The following is a 19,102-nucleotide window of genomic DNA, read 5'->3' as shown; positions in this document are numbered from 1 at the left end:
AATATTGGCGTTACATTAGCTAACTTCCAGTCATTGGGTACAGAAGCTGATTTAAAGGACAGGTTACAAACCTTAGTTAATAGTTACGCAACTTCACATTTGAGTTCTTTCAGAACTCTTGGGTGAATGCCATCTGGTCCCGGTGACTTCTTAATGTTAAGTTTATCAATTAATTCCAAAACCTCCTCTAGTGACACTTCAATCTGTGACAGTTCCTCAGATTTGTCACCTACAAAAGCCAGCTCAGGTTTGGGAATCTCCCTAACATCCTCAGCCGTGAAGACTGAAGCAAAGAATCCATTTAGTTTCTCCGCAATGACTTTATCGTCTTTAAGTGCTCCTTTTGTATCTCGATCATCAAGGGGCCCCACACGTTGTTTAGCAGGCTTCCTGCTTCTGATATACTAAACATTTTGTTATTACCTTTGGAATTTTTGGCTAGCCGTTCTTCAGATTCCTCTTTGCCTTTTCTTATTACATTCTTGCAATTAATTTGGCAGCGTTTATGCTTCTTTCTATTTGCCTCACTAGGATTTGACTTCCACTTTTTAAAGGAAGTCTTTATCTCTTACTGCTTCTTTTACATGGTTAAGCCAAGCCACGGTGCCTCTTTTTTAGTTCTTTTACTGTGTTTCTTAATTTGGGGTATACATCGAAGTTGGGCCTCTGTTATGGTGTCTTTAAAAAACGCCCATGCAGCTTGCAAGGATTTCACTTTAGTCACTGTACTTTTTAACTTCTGTTTAACTAATCCCCTCATTTTTGCATAGTTCCCCCTTTTGAAATTAAATGCCACAGTGTTGGGCTGTTGAGATGTTCTTCCCACCACAGGGATGTTGAATGCTATTGTATTATGGTCACTATTTCCAAGAGGTCCTGTTATAGTTACCTCTTGGACCAGCTCCTGCGCTCCACTCAGGACTAAATCTAGAGTTGCCTCTCCCCTTGTGGGTTCCCGTACCAGCTGCTCCATGAAGCAGTCATTTAAAGTATCGAGAAATGTTATCTCTGCAGTTCGTCCTGAAGTGAAATGTTCCCCGTCAATATGGGGATAATTGAAATCCCCCGCTATTATTGGGTTCTTAATTTTGATAGCCTCTCTAATTTCCCTTAGCATTTCATCATCACTATCACTGTCCTGATCAGGTGGTCTATAATAGATCCCTAATGTTATATTCTTATTAGAGCATGAAATTTCTATCCATAGAGATTCTATGGAACATGTGGATTCACTTAAGATTTTTACTTCATTTGATTCTACATTTTCTTTCACATATAGTGCCCTCCCTCACCCCCCGCATGACCTGTTCTGTCCTTCCGATATATTTTGTACCCTGGAATGATTGTCCCCCATTGATTGCTCTCAGTCCACCAGGTTTCAATGATGCCTATTATATCAATATCCTCCTTTATCACAAGGCACTCTAGTTCACCTATCTTATTATTTAGACTTCAAGCATTTGTGTACAAGCACTTTAAAAACTTGTCACTATTTATTTGTCTGCCCTTTTCTGATACGTCAGATTCTTTTTTATGTGAATGTTTATCATCTGATCTGGCCCTTACATTATCCTCCTCCATCCTCTGCTCCTGACTATAACCTGGAGATTCTCTATCATTAGACTCTCCCCTAAGAGAAGTCTCTGTCCAATCCACATGCTCTGCTGCAGCAGTCGGCTTTCCCCCCATCTCCTAGTTTAAAAACTGCTCTACAACCTTTTTAATGTTTAGTGCCAGCAGTCTGGTTCCACTTTGGTTTAGGTGGAGCCCATCTCTCCTGTATAGGCTCCCCCCATCCCAAAAGTTTCCCCAGTTCCTAATGAATGTAAACTCCTCCTCTCGACACCATCATCTCATCCACGCATTGAGACTCTGAAGCTCTGCCTGCCTACCTGGCCCTGCGCGTGGAACTGGGAGCATTTCTGAGAATGCCACCATAGAGGTCCTGGATTTCAGTCTCTTCCCTAGCAGCCTAAATTTGGCCTCCAGGACATCTCTCCTACCCTTCCCTATGTCATTGGTACCTACATGTACCACGACCATCGGCTCCTCCCCAGCACTACACATAAGTCTGTCTAGATGCCTCGAGAGATCCGCAACCTTCGCACCAGGCAGGCAAGTCACCATGCAGTTCTCCCGGTCATCACAAACCCAGCTATCTACGTTTCTAATGATCGAATCTCCCATTACTAACACCTGCCTTTTCCTAGCAACTGGAGTTCCCTCCCCTGGAGAGGTAACCTCAGTGCGAGAGGCAACCCCTGCACCATCTGGAAGGAGGATCCCAACTATGGGAAGGTTTCCCTCTGCTCCCATTGACTATTCTGCTTCACTGGGCCTTTCATCCTCAACAGTGCAGGGGCTGTCTGCCTGGAGGTGGGACAATTCTACAGTGTCCCGGAAAGCATCAACATACCTCTCTGCCTCTCTTAGCTCCTCCAGTTCTGCTATCCTGGCCTCCAAAGTCCGTACGTGTTCTCTGAGGACCAGGAGCTCCTTGTACCGAATGCACACATACGCCACCCACCCACGGGGCAGGTAATCATACATGCTGCACTCAGTGCAATAAACTGGATAGCCCCCACTCTGCAGCTGGGCTTCTGCCTGCATTGTCTCCTAGTTAATGAAAGGGCTGTTTAAGCAAGAAGTTTTGAATGTAGTTTGATTTATAGGTTTTAAGGGGAATAAAGGGAAACCGGCAAGGGACCACGCTCCCTTCCCACTCCCCTTCCCAACTCCCTTGCGAAACTCCCTGTTAGCTGCCCCTGGTCGCTTGTGCACTGCTTTATAAAGCCCTGGCCTGTGTGAATGCCCCGCCCACTGATTAAGGCTCAGCCAATTACCAGAGGCTTCTAGCTTTCAGACCTTCCTTTGAAGCTCACAGCTTCCAACTGCCAGTCACAGCACACGGTCCTTCAAACAACCAAACAAACAAACAGACTGACAACCACAAGCTCAGCACACAGCAAGTAACCCCCAAACACAAACAAACACACACTACACACTAACAAATACACACTACAGACAGCCCCCCAACCCGCCACCCCCGGGACACAGACTCAGCGGTGAGGCTGCACCTAACCCTGACACAGCACAAGGCCTGGGCCAGAAACACCCTGACATGCCAAACCCGCAAAAAACACGCAGAAATTGGGTTTGTTTTTGGCTTAACTGGCTTATGAGTTAGTTGTTAGCTAGTTTTTGGCTTGTAGCTTGTTTGGCTTGCAGCTTGTTGCTTCTTTTTTTTTTTTTTTAAATCAGCTCCGGCAAGCAGGGGCAAGGGGGAGGAGAGAGTCAAGGGTGCACAATGGGCCCCCCACCGTCCCAGACTGTACGATGGGGGGCGGGGGATCTAGTCACATAGGGTGTTGGGGTTCTTAGGAATTGGCTTGTTTTGGCCCTGTACCACCCACAGCCCCGCCTCTAGCCCCGCCCACTAGGCAGGCACCAGGCTCACCAGCAGATGTCCTTGGTCATGCTCGTGTGTTCAAGAGGTGCGCACGGCCCTGGACAGGAGATGCACACTGCTGCATGGAAACGCTCAGTACCATGGCTCTCCTTGTCTACAGCAGTGCCGTTTTAGAAGAGGTGGTCTGGTCTCTACTGCCACTCATCAGACAGTACTGACACTCTGAGCCTGTGCCCCTTGGGTCTTTAGGTGCAGTGCCAGTACCTGTGGAACCAAATGCCTCATGGGTACTGCACTGCAGCTCTGCTGGTACCAAAGTGGCTGACTTTGCTGGGGATCTCTTTTTCCCAGTCAACTGTTTGGTCTGGGGACTTGTAGTCCTCTTTTTTGTGCTTTTGTTAGAAGAATCTGTAGATTTCCTCTTTGACGCTACCAGAGTTTGATGTCTCATGGATGTTGATGGGGATTGTTGCTCTGGGGGAGTCTCAGGGCCAGGAGTTGGAGGCTGGTCTCAGAGAGATCTCTATCATCAGAAGTCTGAGTGTTAATTCACAGCTCTTTCTTGTACCTTCTGTCAAAAATTGAAGTCAAGGACATTTCTGATATATGGGATTCTCCTAAGCAGCAAATGGCCATCGCTGACCAGAATCGCCTCTCTGTAGGAGTGACAGCGTTTAAACCTAGGAGAGCCAGGAATGCCCCTTCTTGGGGTTCCTTCCCCACAAGGGGAGAAGATAACAAAAATCAAAAAGGACAGGGAGATAACTGTTTTTGAAGCCAGAACAAACAAAAACAAGTTTGTTTTTTTAGTATATATTTTAAAAGGAGAAGGGAGCAGTAAACATCTAAACAAAAACTCTAGTAGCTACTCTATAAACTAAAACAAGGTTGAGAACTAATCATCTATAGGACTCTGCTCATGCTTCATCTCAGGCCAAGGATGATTGAGAAGGAACTGAGGGTGGTTCACCCAGGCAGCGCTAGATAGCCTTGAGGTAGGGCATGAGACAGAGAAAGCACGTGTGGGCCAAATGGACACTGCTACCTAAAATATCCGATTTGAGGCGCATGGACATGGATGCGCCTAGAGTGGAGCACCCATGTCCTAGCACCTAGAGTGGAGCACTACTCAAAGAACTAATCCTTACAAAAACCAAGGAAAAAAACCCCACCCTCAGTTACGGGTTTGGGCATCTGCATCCTGAGTTAGGCACCTGGGCCACAAGCTATTATTCAAATTCAGGAAGTGCCTGTTTATTACATACAATATTAGAGGTACTTACTAGTCTGATGTCAGTTTTAGATTTAATAGGGCAGGGGAGGGAATGATATCTCCATTGGCACAAATGCTTTCTGTTTTCTCAAAGACAAATACAGCTGTTTAAACTGCTGCAGGTTGGTACGGGCCAGTTACAGCAAAGGCTGTCTGAGGCTGCAGAAAAATTATCTGTAGTGATTGAAGTAACAGTTTTCTTTTGTTTGAATGCTCACTGAAATTCTTAGTTCCCCTCCTTGCCTGGAAGAAAATCACTAGTCCATTTGTACATTCTCTAAAGAATATAAGGCCTCTGTCAGCAGGGAACTCATCTAACATTAGCTGTAAGAAAAAGTTGGGCAGGGAAGAAGGGTAGAGAAGCTGCTAGGCTCTTTGCTGAAATGGATATCTTAAGGACTGAAGAGGACACAGAGTTACACCCAAATATGGATGGAAACCTGTCTGGCATAATCAATGCAACCAGGGTACGGTACTGCCTTGCAGCTGGGGTGGGGGTCAATCCTTCCTCCAAATATAGTTTAAGGGTGGGGGATTTGGAGACAGTCAAGCAGAGCAAACGGAGGTGCTGCTTAGGCTCTTAATTTTATCCTCTGTCTTGTCAATCATTAGAGATACAAGGTGGCCTGAAGAAGAGCTCTGTGTAAGCTCAAAAGCTTGTCTCTCTCACCAACAGAAGTTGGTCCAATAAAAGATATTACCTCACCCACCTTCTGTCTCTAATATCCTGGGACCAACATGGCTACAACACAGCACATTGTCAATCATGAGCACACATTTATTTTCTGAGCAAATAAGAGTTACATGAAATTTGCAAACAAATATGAAAAAGAAGGCTGATAGGCCTAAGTCATTAAACTACAGTGACAATAGTTTCAGCACTTACAAAACTATCAGATCTTGCTTACCGTGCCATATTCTTGCATGTCCATCCCATAAAGTTGCCACCATTTGCCTTGCACCATCCCAGATATCATTGGAATAAGCCTCTTTTAGTTCATTCTTCCTCTTATAAACATAAAGTAAAATAATGGAAATGTAGAGGAGGAGGAGGATAAGCCCAGGAAGTATAAAAACTATTATGAGTGGAGTAAACACCCATAAAAGGTAGGCCACATAATTCAGATAGTCCTCAAGGTACTCCACACCAGTCCATTCTTCCAATATGTAAATCAGGCAGCATAAGTAGCTTGTAGGTACCTGCCCTGAAGTACAGGATTCATTTCTATGTATCATCTCCTATTTAAAAGAGAACAAAACAAGTCAAACTGTCTCCAGGTCATAGAAGCTTCTTAATCTAGGGCAGGAATAAAAAGTGTTATCGTATCAGACAAAATAAAAACTTTTAAAAATTTCATTTAAATGATATTCATAATATCCTCCAATTGTCCTCATGGAAAGCAGAATGGATATATGATTAGGATGACAGCCATGTAAAATTTCATGTAACATAGCACAAAAGGATTAATAAAGCAAATGAAAGCTAAGAGTTGAAATTTGCTGGCATAACATTGCACCCAGTGTGGACAGAGGTTGTAACAAAACTGACACAGCGGCAAAAATTTAAAAAGGGACACTCATTTTCAGTTATTCAAAATAGTCTTTTTTTTAAAAAAATCCACAATTTATGTAGTATGTTAATTGTTTTAATTCCTTTTTTTGAAGAGAATTTTATTTCTCTGTTAACGTTTGTAAAGGGTCTTTTCAACAAGAAAACTAAACTATTTGACCATTCAGCATAAACAATTAAACTGACTATACACAAAGTGCAGTAAAATGAACAAAAAAAAAAAATTTCTTAATTTCTTTCAAACTACCCAAATGCTTACATTGAAGCTCACAGGTAATCCACTAACCACAGTTGCAGCAGGATGACACAGGACTGAAAAGTGTCTCAAACAGGCAGATGCCAAGTCATTTAGGAACCATTAAATCCACCTGGAAACCTACAGATAGACAATACCAAGTCACAAAGAACAGTTTCCAAGAAACTCCACCCAACAACTGAGCTCTGCTTTTTGTACTAACTTTAGATTCCCAGTTGATTTATGGCATAGCCCCATGTAGAATGCATTGCATACTATAACTTTGATGTTACAAAAGCAGGAATAATGGTAACAATGTGCATGCATCAGAAAGAACTGGTTGCAACCTCATAGCCAAATACAGATGGAAATAAAAAGCCATCCTTGTCAGAGCTTCTATAGTTATACAGAACTGGAGATCCAACAGTAACCCCAGTCTGCCAACTTGAGTAACAAATGGCAGATACACACCCTAAATTAAAGGGGGAAATATTTTCATATCTTTCAGTTGCTTCCCCCATCCTACACCATTGCTTTAATGTTAACTGAACAGAGCCTCAGCTGGCAATCCATCAGCTACACCACATAAAAGGTTTCAAAAATCGGTTAAGGACAAGCAAGGTCATATGAAACTGAGGCAGAGAGGATGAGACGATATTGTCAGCATACTTAAGACATCGCAACTCATGTCTGCATACAAATCTTCCTACCAGCCCCATATAAACTATAAACAAAACTGGGGAGGGAGGGGCATGATAGAACCCTGTGGAAACACGAGAGAATTCTGGGGCAGAAGAGCATTTGCCCCAAACTAGCCACTGGGATCTCTCCAAGAAATAGGAACAAAGGCCTGGATCTACAAAGATACTTTGGTGTTGCAACTCTCAGCACTGTAAAACCTAACTTTTTGTTGCCTAGGAAAAAAAAGTCATGGGAACAGCAAGATACACAGAACCTGAGTTAAGTGCCTTCGCTCCCTATACAATGAATGGGGAAAGATAGGCACCTTAGAATGCAATATACAAAACCGAGCATGCTAGGGAGGGAGTCGCCTAAGGTAGCCATTGGGAGATGCCAGTGAGAGCAGTGTGTCCTAAGCCCTGCCCCTCTCACAGAGATATGCACCTATATCTGATCTACAGAAAGGTGTCTATCTGTTTGTGATCCATGAACTGGAGGAAGATAGGTGCACTGGGCCTGGTCTAATAGATGTGCTCAGAGACTGCCTAACTTCACAGATACCCCCCACCTAGGGAGATGTGGAACCACCTCAATTAGATCTTTTAGCCCAGTGATTAGGGTACTCACCTGGGATGTGGGAGCCACTGGTTCAATTCTCGCCTCCCCACCCGAGAAGGGATTTGACAAGGGATCTGATACATTTCAGGTGAGAGCTCTAACTGCTGAGCTCTAGAATGATTCTCATTCTCTCTGGCCTAATATTAAACTAAAAAGTGCAACTTCAATAGGAGAGATTGAGGGAGATACACATCAGAATATCCCATAGCCCAGTGTTTAGAGCACTCACCTGACAGGCGGCAGCTCTCTGTTCAAATCCCCTCTCAATAGGCAGAAGAGGGGAATTGAACAGGTAGTCTCCCACATCCCAGGTGTGTACCCTAAACACTAGAGGTTGTAAGGGAGGTCCTCCTCCTCTTCAATCGTCCAGCTGATGTGTGTGGAGCCAGGTGACCTCTGAGCATGCCTACTGGATCAGACCCAGCACATGAGTTAGGTACAGGAACATCTATCATCCCCTGGTTCATGGATTGCTTGGGGGCATAGGCGAGAGACAAGTGCCTGGGACATGCCACGAGACAGCAGTGGACATGTTCAGAGGCAAGGAACTTTTACCATGAAAACTTAAGCAATGAATGAGTTTACAGCACTATCTGGGGACTTTGCAGAGAGTGTAAACAAGAGTTTCATTCACTTTGCATTCACAACGTTGGTTCTCTCACTACTAAGCAATTGTTATTCTCTTGCTGCTGAGCAGGACAAAGACTCCATACATACTCTTCAGTGCATTTGCTTCAGAATAATATAGTGAGTATTAGCAGGACACTACCAGATACTGCAAATACTAATTTAGGCTAAATACTTTCTGAGCCTGGAGTTAGATATTATAACATCATCAACTACTTATGGAGAAATCGCATTAAGAACAGTTTTTAAGTGTAATCTTAACTTTGAATTTTCCAAGCAGTAAGACCAGTTCTTCTGGGCACGTCACTCACTCACTCAGTTTTCCAGAAAAATCCTATCATAGTAGAGACATGACAACTTTCAGGCAGATTGATTAAGTTATCAGAGTTTCGGGGTGGAGTAGGAGCAAAAAAAAAAAAAAAAAAAAAAGTCACCATGGGGGGAAAAAAAAAGAAGACAGATTTCATCTTTAGCTATGATATTGCTACCATGTCTCCACCAAAGAGACTTTAAAAAAAAAAAAAAAAAAAAAAAAAAAACTCATGTTACCATATCTTCTCCATCCCCTCACTCCACGGTATATCTGTCTTTCTCTGAAACTAACATCTTCCCCCTAGATCAGTGGTCACCAACCAATAGATTGTGATCGACTGGTCCATCATGGAGCCTCTGACAGTTGATCTCAGTCTCAGTCCCCCATTTAATTTTCTTTTTTTCAAGCTAAAGTTAGGCAAAAAATAAAGCGGCCTGCATGATCGCATCAGACCGGACCCTTTTAAACTAATCATGCTGTTAGCTAGGCATGATGATGTGGAAGTAGAGAACTGTGTTTTTCTCCGACAGTGAGTTGACCCCCTCAACGTGGCAGGTTATAAATTTGAAACAGCTTCGTAACTATATTTAAAATGGCACTTATTATTGGTTGCAAGTGCAAAATTGAAAAAAGAAAAAAGCTCACTGTGCGTGGCGCATATCTACTGCTCAGAAGTGTTTCCTATAGATTACAGTTGTCCCTAGTGCTCTCCTTTTCCTCTTGTTATAATAAAAAATACAAACCTAGCTAGCTAGCATTAACAATGAATGATGAACCCAGGCCATCTAAAAAAGAAACTGAAAACCTACAACTTCCATTTGGAATGGGAAAGTGAATTTCTGTTAGCAACAGTGAAAGATAAGTGTGCATGTCTTCTATGCCACACAAGTACATCAATAAGTAAAAAGGTGAATTTAGAAAGACATCACAAAACAATGCATAGCAAATTAAAGGACAGTTTCCCCTTGAATAGTGCACTCCGTACAAAGAAAGTTAATGAATTCAAGGCTGTTTTGAAAGCTCAACAGTCATTTTTTACTAAATCAGCAGCAAAAAGGAAGGCCTCTACTGAAGTATTGTTTCATGTTTGTCATCTGCTGGCAAAACACAAGAAATTGTTTACGGATGCAGAAGTATTTAAAGAGGCAATGACTGTGGCAGCAGACTCCTTTGTTTTTAAAGACTTTAAAATCAAAGAGGAAATAATGATGGCAATTCACAGCATATCACTTGGTGCTTCCACAGTAGCAAGACGGGTGGAATCATTGTCCGAAGACATCTTTCAGCAACTACAGCTGGATTTGAATGACTGCATTGCTTTCCACTGCAGTTTGATGAATCAGTGGACATGACCGACACAGCCCAGGTAATTGTTTTTGTTTGAATGGTTTTTAAGGACATGACAACTAAAGAGGACCTTCTGACTGCTTTGCCCCTTAAAGAGAGAACAAGAGGCGAAGATATCTACAACGAATTTAAAAAGTACATACTTGAGAAAATCATTCCAGTCAAGAAACTTGTTTGGATCACAACGGATGATGCATCCGCCATGCTTGCTGAAAATGCAGGCTTTGTCGCATGTTGCAGAAATGATCCAGATTTTCTTTCATTTGTAAATTACCACTGTATAATCCATCTGCAAGCACTAGCGAGTAAAATTGTGGACTTCTCACATATAATGAAAATCGCAGTCAGAATTCTAAACTCAATTCGAGCAAGAGCTGACCAAATTAGCAGAGGAATTCAACAGGCTATTTCAAGAATTAGACATAATGGAGCCAATCATCATGTGTATCTCAAATCCGTTCCTTCCAGCAGACATTGGAGGGTTGGCTGCGATATTCCATCAGTTGTTTGATTTACAAAGTAGTGGAATTGATATGGAGATAATTACCATGAACGCCAGATCTAGGGACAGCGATTTTGAGGGACTCATAAACCAAAAAAAGTTTCCCTGTGACATTATTGATATGAACTGTGACCATATAGATCATCGTTGCAACCAATGTCCTCTAGTTGCACCAAATCTTGTACAAAGGAGGTGAAAGGTGTCTACGGAACGTTTTTTTGCTAGTTATGATTATGCTGTCTGTGTGTATCATTTTTGTATTTGAAGTTATGAATATTGGCTATGTACTTGAAGGTCAACGTGTTTGATTCTAAGTAGCATCAGTGAAGCATTTGGTCAGTTTGTTGAGAAAGGATAGTAACTACAGGGGGGTGACCCAGGCTATAAACTACAACAAAAGTCTGAAAAGGACTGGGCCCAGACTAGGAAGGAGTCTAGTCTGTGAAAAGAACAGGAGTACCTTAGAGGCTAACAAATTTATTTGAGCATAAGCTTTCGTGGGCTACAGCCCACTTCATCGGATGCATAGAATGGAACATACAGTAAGAAGATATTTATACATACAGAGAACATGAAAAGGTGGAAGTACCCATACCAACTGTAAGAGGCTAATTAATTAAGAGAAGCTATTATCAGCAGGGGAGAAAAACTTTTGAAGTGATAATCAAGATGGCCCATTTCGGACAGTTGACACAAAAGTGTGAGGATACTTTAACGCGGGGAAATAGATTCAATTAGTGTAATGACCGAGCCATTCCCAGTCTCTGTTCAAACCTAAGTTAATGGTATCTAGTTTGCATATTAATTCAAGTTCAGCAGCTTCTCATTGGAGTCTGTTTTTGAAGCTTTTCTGTTGCAAAATTGCCATCTTAACGTCTGTCACTGAGTGATTAGAGAGGTTGACGTGTTCTCCAACTGGTTTTTTAATGTTATGATTCCTCATGTCAGATTTGTGTCCATTTATTCTTTTGCATAGAGACTGTCCGGTTTGGCCAATATACATGGCAGATATGATGGCATATATCACATTGGTAGATGTGCAGGTCAATGAGCCCCTGATAACGTGGCTGATGTGATCTGATGTGATGTGATCTACCAGTGTGATATATGCCATCATGTGCCAGAAATTAACCCAGAGTAGCTCCTGGGAAAGCAAACAGCTATGCATATCTCTCTATCAGTGTTATAGAGAGTGGACAATTTATGAGTTTACCCTGTATAAGCTTTATACAAAGCAAAACAGATTTATTCAGGGTTTGGGCTCCCAGAAAGACTGAATACTGGGTGCTGGGAAAGTCCCTGTTAACTGAGAAGCCCCAGGGCTAAGTGAATCTTAATTTCTGTGAACTGCAGGAGGGCATGGCACAACCTGTAGGTCTGTGCTGAAGCCGACTGGTGTGACTAGCTCAGCAAGACAGGAGTGGAGGGAAGCCTTTTCTGGCAAGGAGGTTTGTTCTCAGTGGCATCCCAGCACATCTAGCGACAGTCTTGAGGGAGTTTCTGTGACCCAACCCGTCACACCCCCTTTCTATTGTCATGTGCTTTAAAGGTGAAAGCTTATTTTGGTTCCATCTATCTGTGTGAGACGGCGTTCTCACAAATTAAGATGATCAAGTCCAAGTATTGCACCCGCCTCACAGATGCTCATCTGCAGGACTGCATCCAACAAGCTATTTCAAATTACAACCCGAATTTCAAGAAACTGGCAGATAATGTGCAGCCACAAGTGTCACACTGAGACTCAATAAGTAGGGAAAATGTATAATTATGCATATTAAGCACTTGATCTCAGCTTTATATAACAAACTTATTTCTACATTTGCTTTGAGGTACATCCTGGGTTGCACTTAAATTCAAAAAGTGATCTTGTGCTTAAAAAGGTTGGAGACCACAGCCCTAAATTTTTAGAATATAAGAGGAAGACTAGGGTTCCCCTCATTCAGCCAGCATATGTTAAAATACCACTCATCTCCACTAGTGTTTTAAAACATGTTAGCTAGCATCTTTATAACACACCTTTTATCCTAGTCTAGACAAACCGTAAGTGACAACAGTTTGGAAAATAAAATAAATCTACCTGTCAATGGCAAGTAGGAAAATGTTTCTGTCATGTAAAATGTAGATACAGTGGGGGAGAGGTTGTTCCTGATTCACCAGTTCTGAAAGTCTGTATGCTACTTACTAAAGTAGTTTACAGCACACACAGTTACAATGTACGTTAATTAGTAACCCTGAAGAGACATCATTACATCATATCTCGGCTGCTGCTCATACTTTTCCCCAAGCGACAGATTGAAATTATAACATACTAACTAGTTTCACCATTGCTATTCAGAATCCTAAAGGCCAAAAAAAAAAAAATACGTCACTTTCATTCAGCTTTTGCTTGGCACAGCTGTGAGCATCCGAGGCAGGTACTGGAACTATTTTCCACAGAAGACCATTTTTAAAACAAATTAAAAAGAGACTGGAGAATAAGTGAAGTAGCAGAAACTCCCCATTTCTGTAGCTAGAACAGAGGTAGGCAACCTATGGCACGCATGCCGAAGGCGGCACACAAGCTGATTTTCAGTGACACTTACGCTGCCCGGGTCATAGCCACCAGTCTGGGGGGGTCTGCATTTTAATTTAATTTTGAATGAAGCTTCTTAAACATTTTAAAAACCTTATTTACTTTACATACAACAATAGTTTAGTTGTATATTATAGACTTATAGAAAAAGACCTTCTAAACACATTAAAATGTATTACTGGCACGCGAAACCTTAAATCAGAGTGAATAAATGAAGACTCGGCACACCACTTCTGAAAGGTTGCCGACCCGAGCTAGAAGCTAGAGCAGAGGTTTTCAAACTGTGGGGCACGCCCTCCTGGGGGGCATGGAGGAACATTCGGAAGGAGGGGAGTGGCGACACCAGGCGGCTTTTGCCAGTGCTGCGGATCATGGGCCAGCCCCCAAGGGGGGCGGGGAGGAAGCACCACCTCCACCCCAACTCATTTCAGCAGACCACCCAGCCCGTGAGTCAGTGTCAACACCCACTGCGGCCGCACCGATTTCCACTTTCGGCAGCCTCTGCACCCAGAAACCATCGCAAATGCCTTCCCCCACCCTGAAAACCCGAAGGGGAAGGTACTGGCCCTACCCTAACAGTGCAGCCTGGCTGCAAGGTAGAAGCAGTCTGCAGCTGAGGAAACCTGGGCTGTGCCATTAAATATCTGTGTATTTGAAACTTACAGTTGTAGGTAATTTAATTAAAGTTATGTTAAGGTCTCCGTTAGCTTTATGAGTAGGCTATCAAGCATACTTTTGCATGTGTCTATTTTTGTTACGGCTGGGGGGCACAACCAAAAATTGTAACTCAAAGGGGGGCTCAGCTCAAAAAGTATGAGAACTGCTGAGCTAGAGGGAAGAGGTAGAATAACAGTGGCAAAGGACAGCTTTCTACCACATGACCAGTAAACTGTGTTGTTTCTTCTGCAAAGGACCTTGCCACGGTGATCCAGGCCTGTCACCTTGAAGTGAAGCTACTGCAACCCACTCTTCATGGGAGTTCCTGAGTACATGAACAATAGCTGGCATATTATGCCACAAATTGTGAGCACATCACCCCAGTGGTCTGCATACTACATTAACTCCATGTTTGCTTCTAGACTGAATTCAAAATTGTAATCCTAATTTAGCAAGACCCCAAACAGGTAAAATCATGGTTATTTCAGAGAATATGTCACCATCCACAACCCACTAAGAAAGCTGCATTCTACAGATATGGTGCAGCTAGACAAGCTGAGGTTTAGGCTCTCAAGCACTGAAGGCACAACGTTCTTACTGGTGGAATTCTGCTTGTAGCCGTAGATCTCCTTACTGAATGGATCAGAGGCCCTGGTAGAGGAGAAAAGGAGAAGAGAGAGTTCCTTTTCCTTTCCAACAGCCAAAGCAGGATTTCAGTATCCATCACATATCTGTCAGCCTGCACCTAGTTTAAGAGATTAAGTTTATGAGCCCCAGCAGTGTCCACAGACAGTTCCCTACCACAAGATGATCAAGCTGCACACCAGATTTTCACCCCTGGACTTCACCGACGCTCCCTCCCCAACTCATCTTTCATATCCATCTCTGGCTTGTAGTGGTCTGGAAGTCATTTCGAAGTGTATATGTGGCTACATCCATTCAAAGTCTATTTAAGAGTTGAGGTCTAACTGCCACTACAACACCTCTCTTTCAGTTGCTCATAACTTTTTTAAACCCAATTCCTTATGGGTGGATCTGAAAGACTTGTCTGTGTGTGTAACCCTTGCAAAATGTGGCTACCCCTGTCACACAATTGTATGTAATATTTCTACTGCAACCACCAATTTCCTAGGTGCTACTTACAAAACTATGGATTACTGCAAATTCTGTTCATATTAGAACCCAATGCCTCACCGTTAGGCACCAGAAGGGAAGGGAAGCCCCACTCCCTTCATCACCAGTACATGGGGGTACTGGGTCTCTGGCATTGACTTCTCCCTGAAGAAATCCAACTCCAAACCCAGCAGGTTGTTTTCTGTTATCCAGGAGAATATTCTCAGGCCCTTCTGCAACTTCATTTTTGTGAGAAAGCCTGATTAAAGAACGTCTTGTTTTTCACTCTAACCAGTCTAGGATCTGTCTTGACCATGAATGTCAGAGTTCCAAAGCCCAGAGCATTCCACTGAGAATGCTCTACATGCCATCCTAAAAACATAATCTGTGGTCGCCATAGCAACCTCAAAGATCGCAGAGTGCCAGCTACCTCTGACCAGATTGCAACAATGAGTCCAAGCTGACCTTGAGATGATACACCTTGATTATTTGTGGGCAAGTTTCCTCGACAGAGCTATTATGTCCTTGAAGTGCTTTCCACTTCTAACTAGCATCATCTGCATATTTCCCACATTTAACCTCAAATGTTTTTCATTCAGATTCCAATTTCCTTCATATAGTGGAATAGTTTGAAGAGCTCATTGTCTGCATTGGATGAGAAAGAGGAGTCTCATCTGCACAATAATGGTGTTGCACACTGTCTTCTTACAACCTTCCTAAATTACTTTAATTGATGTTGAATAAGACTGGTGACAAGATTAGGGTTAGGATTAAGATTTCCTCTTCGGAGAGGAGAAACAGCAGATGCTCCTCACAAATCTCCAGAATCGGTCTAAGAGAAGTTAGGTAAAACAGCTTAACGTGTTCATAGCAACACCTGCAAAGAGCAGAATTTTGCTGTTTATGTCATCCGCCGCATCTGTTATTTCAAGCAAAATTAGCATGGCCATGGGGAAAAAAAATCCATCAGTGCAACTAGTGCCATCGCAACACAAGGAAAAATCTATGGCCACCAGAGTTAAGGACAAAAAGAAGGAGTTGTATTTGTTCACATATTTTTTATTATCAAGTCATTTTTTCTTTTAAAAATCAAAAGCAGGCTTTTCATGAGAGCGCGATCCAAGACTGTTGCTGGGTGCATCACACCCGTTGATTTCGGTACGGGTCACAGGCCCAGCCTCGCAGCACCAGGGAACACGACACATTTAGGGCTTCTTTACACATACAAAGAAGTAAAGGGGTGGGGGGAGACGGAGGAAATCCCACCTCACCGCTCCCTTGCGTGCAGAGGAGGAGGGTCGAGGTCAATAGTGCCTCAGTGGAGAGCAGCCGATGATGACCCTCCACATGTCTCTCTCCCAACCCGGAGGGAAGCCGTGCCCCGGGCCCTACCAAGGGACCTAGGTGGCTGGGCTCCCTCCAAGCCGCGGCCGCTGCAGTTCCGGGGCTGGCTGCGGCCGGCAGAGGGGGGAGAGGACGGGACACGCCAGCCTGGGGGCCGCGCCCCGCTGCTCGGGGAGGCGGGAGGGGCAGCTGCGGCACAGCCTGGCGAAGAGGGGGATGAGCCCCCACATCGCGCTGCGGCAGCGGCTCCCCCTGGAGAGACCCAACGACGGCCCCGCCGGCCGCCCCACCCGCACACGGGGAACGCGGGCGCCTCCTCACCTCGCTCCGGCAGCGGCTGCGACTCTAGCCCTGCTTCGGGTTTGCTCCTCCACCTGCCGCCCCCGCGGAGTCCGGGTCCCGCCAGGGCGGCTCCCCTCGCCCCCGGGGTCGGCTCAGGGAGACGGGTAGTATCGGCACCACCTCCTCTCTGAGGCAAAATCCTCCGGACTCCATTGGGTGCGACACGCGCCGGACGCCGCTTCCGGCGGAAGGAACCCGGCGGTGCTGCACGCGATTGGCCAGTGCAGGGCGGAGCCGATCGCGGGAGTTCCTGGGCGCTCCCGAGCGGGCCGGACCGTTGCGTTCCCTGTCAGCGCGAGAGCCCGGCACCGGCAGCCTGCGTGCCCAGCTCCGCTCCGGAGACCCGACCAGCCGCCAGGCTGCGCGCCGCCCCCCCCCCCCCCCCCCGAGTCCGCGCTGCCCTCCCGCAGCACCCGGGGTGCCTCCTGCCCAGGTTTCCCATGGTGGCCCCGTTTACCTGGGAGATCTGTCAGCGAGCTCTGTACGCGCTGCCAGCTTCTCCAGGCTTATGGAAGAAATCACAGAATCTCGCAGAAAAGGAGGAAGGAGCATAAGGGCATTTCGTTCTCATAGGTAAAAGGGAAAGAACTAATGCCATGCTCCACTCTTTTGTAGACAGACATGACTTGCTTCAGCACCTTGTGTCTAGGAAGGAGGAAAACTTTTAATTTAGATCCCAATCGTGCAAACACGGGAACACATGCATAATTTTACACACCCAGTTGGATTCTGCGTTGGTGTGGTGTAGACTCGGGGCCTTATTGTTCCACTGTTAATCTTTATAAGAGAGGGAAAAGGGCTTGGCCACACTTACAAGCTAGAGCGCATTAAAGCAGCCCCAGGCACCCTAACTCATGACCCATCCACACTTGCAAGGCACTTACAGCGCTTGGACTCTGCAGCTGGAGCGCTCCTGGTAATCCACCTCCACAAGAAGTATAACACTTGCTGCGGGAAGGGGGCGTGGATGCAGAGCTTTTTGGGTCCTGTCCCAATGCCCTGTGATGCATCGCTTCGCATCCCAGAAATCCCTTTGTTTCCATCCACTTTTGGCGCCATCTTTCAACCGTTTCTGTGCAGAAATGGAGGGACTATCTGCGGGAAATGGAGCCCGAACTGCTGAGGCGTATGCTGACGAGTCTCGCCAGCACGTCACGTTTGGCTCTCGAACTATCCCTTAAGATCCAAAGTGAGAGTGAGGAGTCCGACGATGCTATCGAGCCGCGTAACGCGTACAACACGAAATTCCTTGTGGCATTCACGGACATGCTCAGCACCGTGGAACGCCGCTTTTGGGCTCGGGAAACAAGTACCAAGTGGTGGGATCACATCGTAATGCAAGTCTGGGATGACGAGCAGTGGCTGCAGAACTTTCTGATGGGAAAAGCCACTTTCATGGGACTGTGTGAGGAGCTCACCCCCACCCTTCGGCGCAAGGACACGAAATTGAGAGCTGTCCTGCCAGTGGAGAAGTGGGTGGCTATTGCAATCTGGAAGCTGGCAACTCCAGACAGCTACCGGTTGGTCGCAAACCAGTTTGGAGTGGGAAAGTCGACTGTTGGAATCGTGTTGATGGCAAGTTTGCAAGGCCATTAATCGCATCCTACTCAGAAGAACCGTGACTCTGGGTAACGTGCAGGACATAGTGGATGGCTTTGCACAAATGGGGTTCCCTAACTGTGGAGGGGCAATAGATGGGACGCACATTCCTATTCTGGCACCACCCCACCTAGCATCTGAGTACGTTAATCGGAAGGGATTTTTCTCTCTGGTTCTCCAGGCGCTTGTGAATCACAGTGGGCGTTTCATTGACATTAACACTTGGCTGTTCAGGAAGCTGCAGGCTGGAACTTTTTTCCCAGAGCAGAAGATCACAGTAGGGGAAGTTGAAATGCCCATTGTGATCTTTGGAGATCCCGCTTACCCGTTAATGCTGTGGCTCATGAAACCCTACACAGCGAGCCTTGACAGCAGCAAGGAATGGTTCAACTACAGGCTGAGCCGGTGCCAAATGACTGTGGAGTGTGCCTTTGGCCATTTAAAGGGAACTCTGTATCTCTGGACTTGGCCGAACACAGCATCCCCGCAGTTATATCCATGTGCTGTACCCTCCATAATATTTGTGAAGGGAAGGGTGAAAGCTTCACTCAGGCATGGACCTCCGAGGTTCAACATCTGGAGGCTGAATTTGCACAGCCAGAGAGCAGGGCTATTACAGGGGCCCAGCCCAGGGCTGCAAGGATTAGGGATGCCTTGAGGGAGCAATTTGAGGCTGAAAACCAGCAGTGATAGCTGGTGCCCTGCATGGGAGTGAAGTGTAGTAGTTCCAATCTTTAGGAATCAGTGTTTGCTAAGCAGACTTGCAGTGCCTGTTTATTTCCTGGGCTAAGGAATCTTTTACTTTATGCAATAATAAAGAATGTTTTCAAAGGCAAAAAATCCATTTATTGAAAAGAAAATGTATTTATTGAAAAGAAACGCAATTGCTTGGGATCAAAA

At 44.9% G+C, this 19,102-nt stretch overlaps 1 protein-coding gene across 3 annotated transcripts in view; it reads right to left on the bottom strand.

Moving 5' to 3' along the window:
* Window positions 1–16,778, bottom strand: part of LOC128831485 (transmembrane protein 68-like) — a 35,491-nt gene extending 18,713 nt beyond the window's left edge. The window contains exons 1-3 of one of the 3 annotated variants that reach the window (XM_054017916.1): window positions 16,583–16,777; window positions 6,512–6,628; window positions 5,591–5,921 (exon numbers count right to left, since the gene is read on the bottom strand). In XM_054017916.1, coding sequence (XP_053873891.1) covers window positions 5,591–5,918 — 328 coding nt within the window. In that variant the 5' untranslated portion in view covers window positions 5,919–5,921; window positions 6,512–6,628; window positions 16,583–16,777. Of the gene's footprint in view, window positions 1–5,590; window positions 5,922–6,511; window positions 6,629–16,582 lie in introns of all 3 variants that reach the window. The other 2 variants (XM_054017917.1, XM_054017915.1) reach the window with 2 other exon arrangements.
* Window positions 16,779–19,102: the final 2,324 nt, after the last annotated feature.

This window comes from Malaclemys terrapin, chromosome 2 (assembly GCF_027887155.1).
Source record: "Malaclemys terrapin pileata isolate rMalTer1 chromosome 2, rMalTer1.hap1, whole genome shotgun sequence".
Classification (NCBI taxonomy): Eukaryota; Metazoa; Chordata; order Testudines; family Emydidae; genus Malaclemys; species Malaclemys terrapin.
This window is presented reverse-complemented; position numbering and strand designations above follow the sequence as displayed.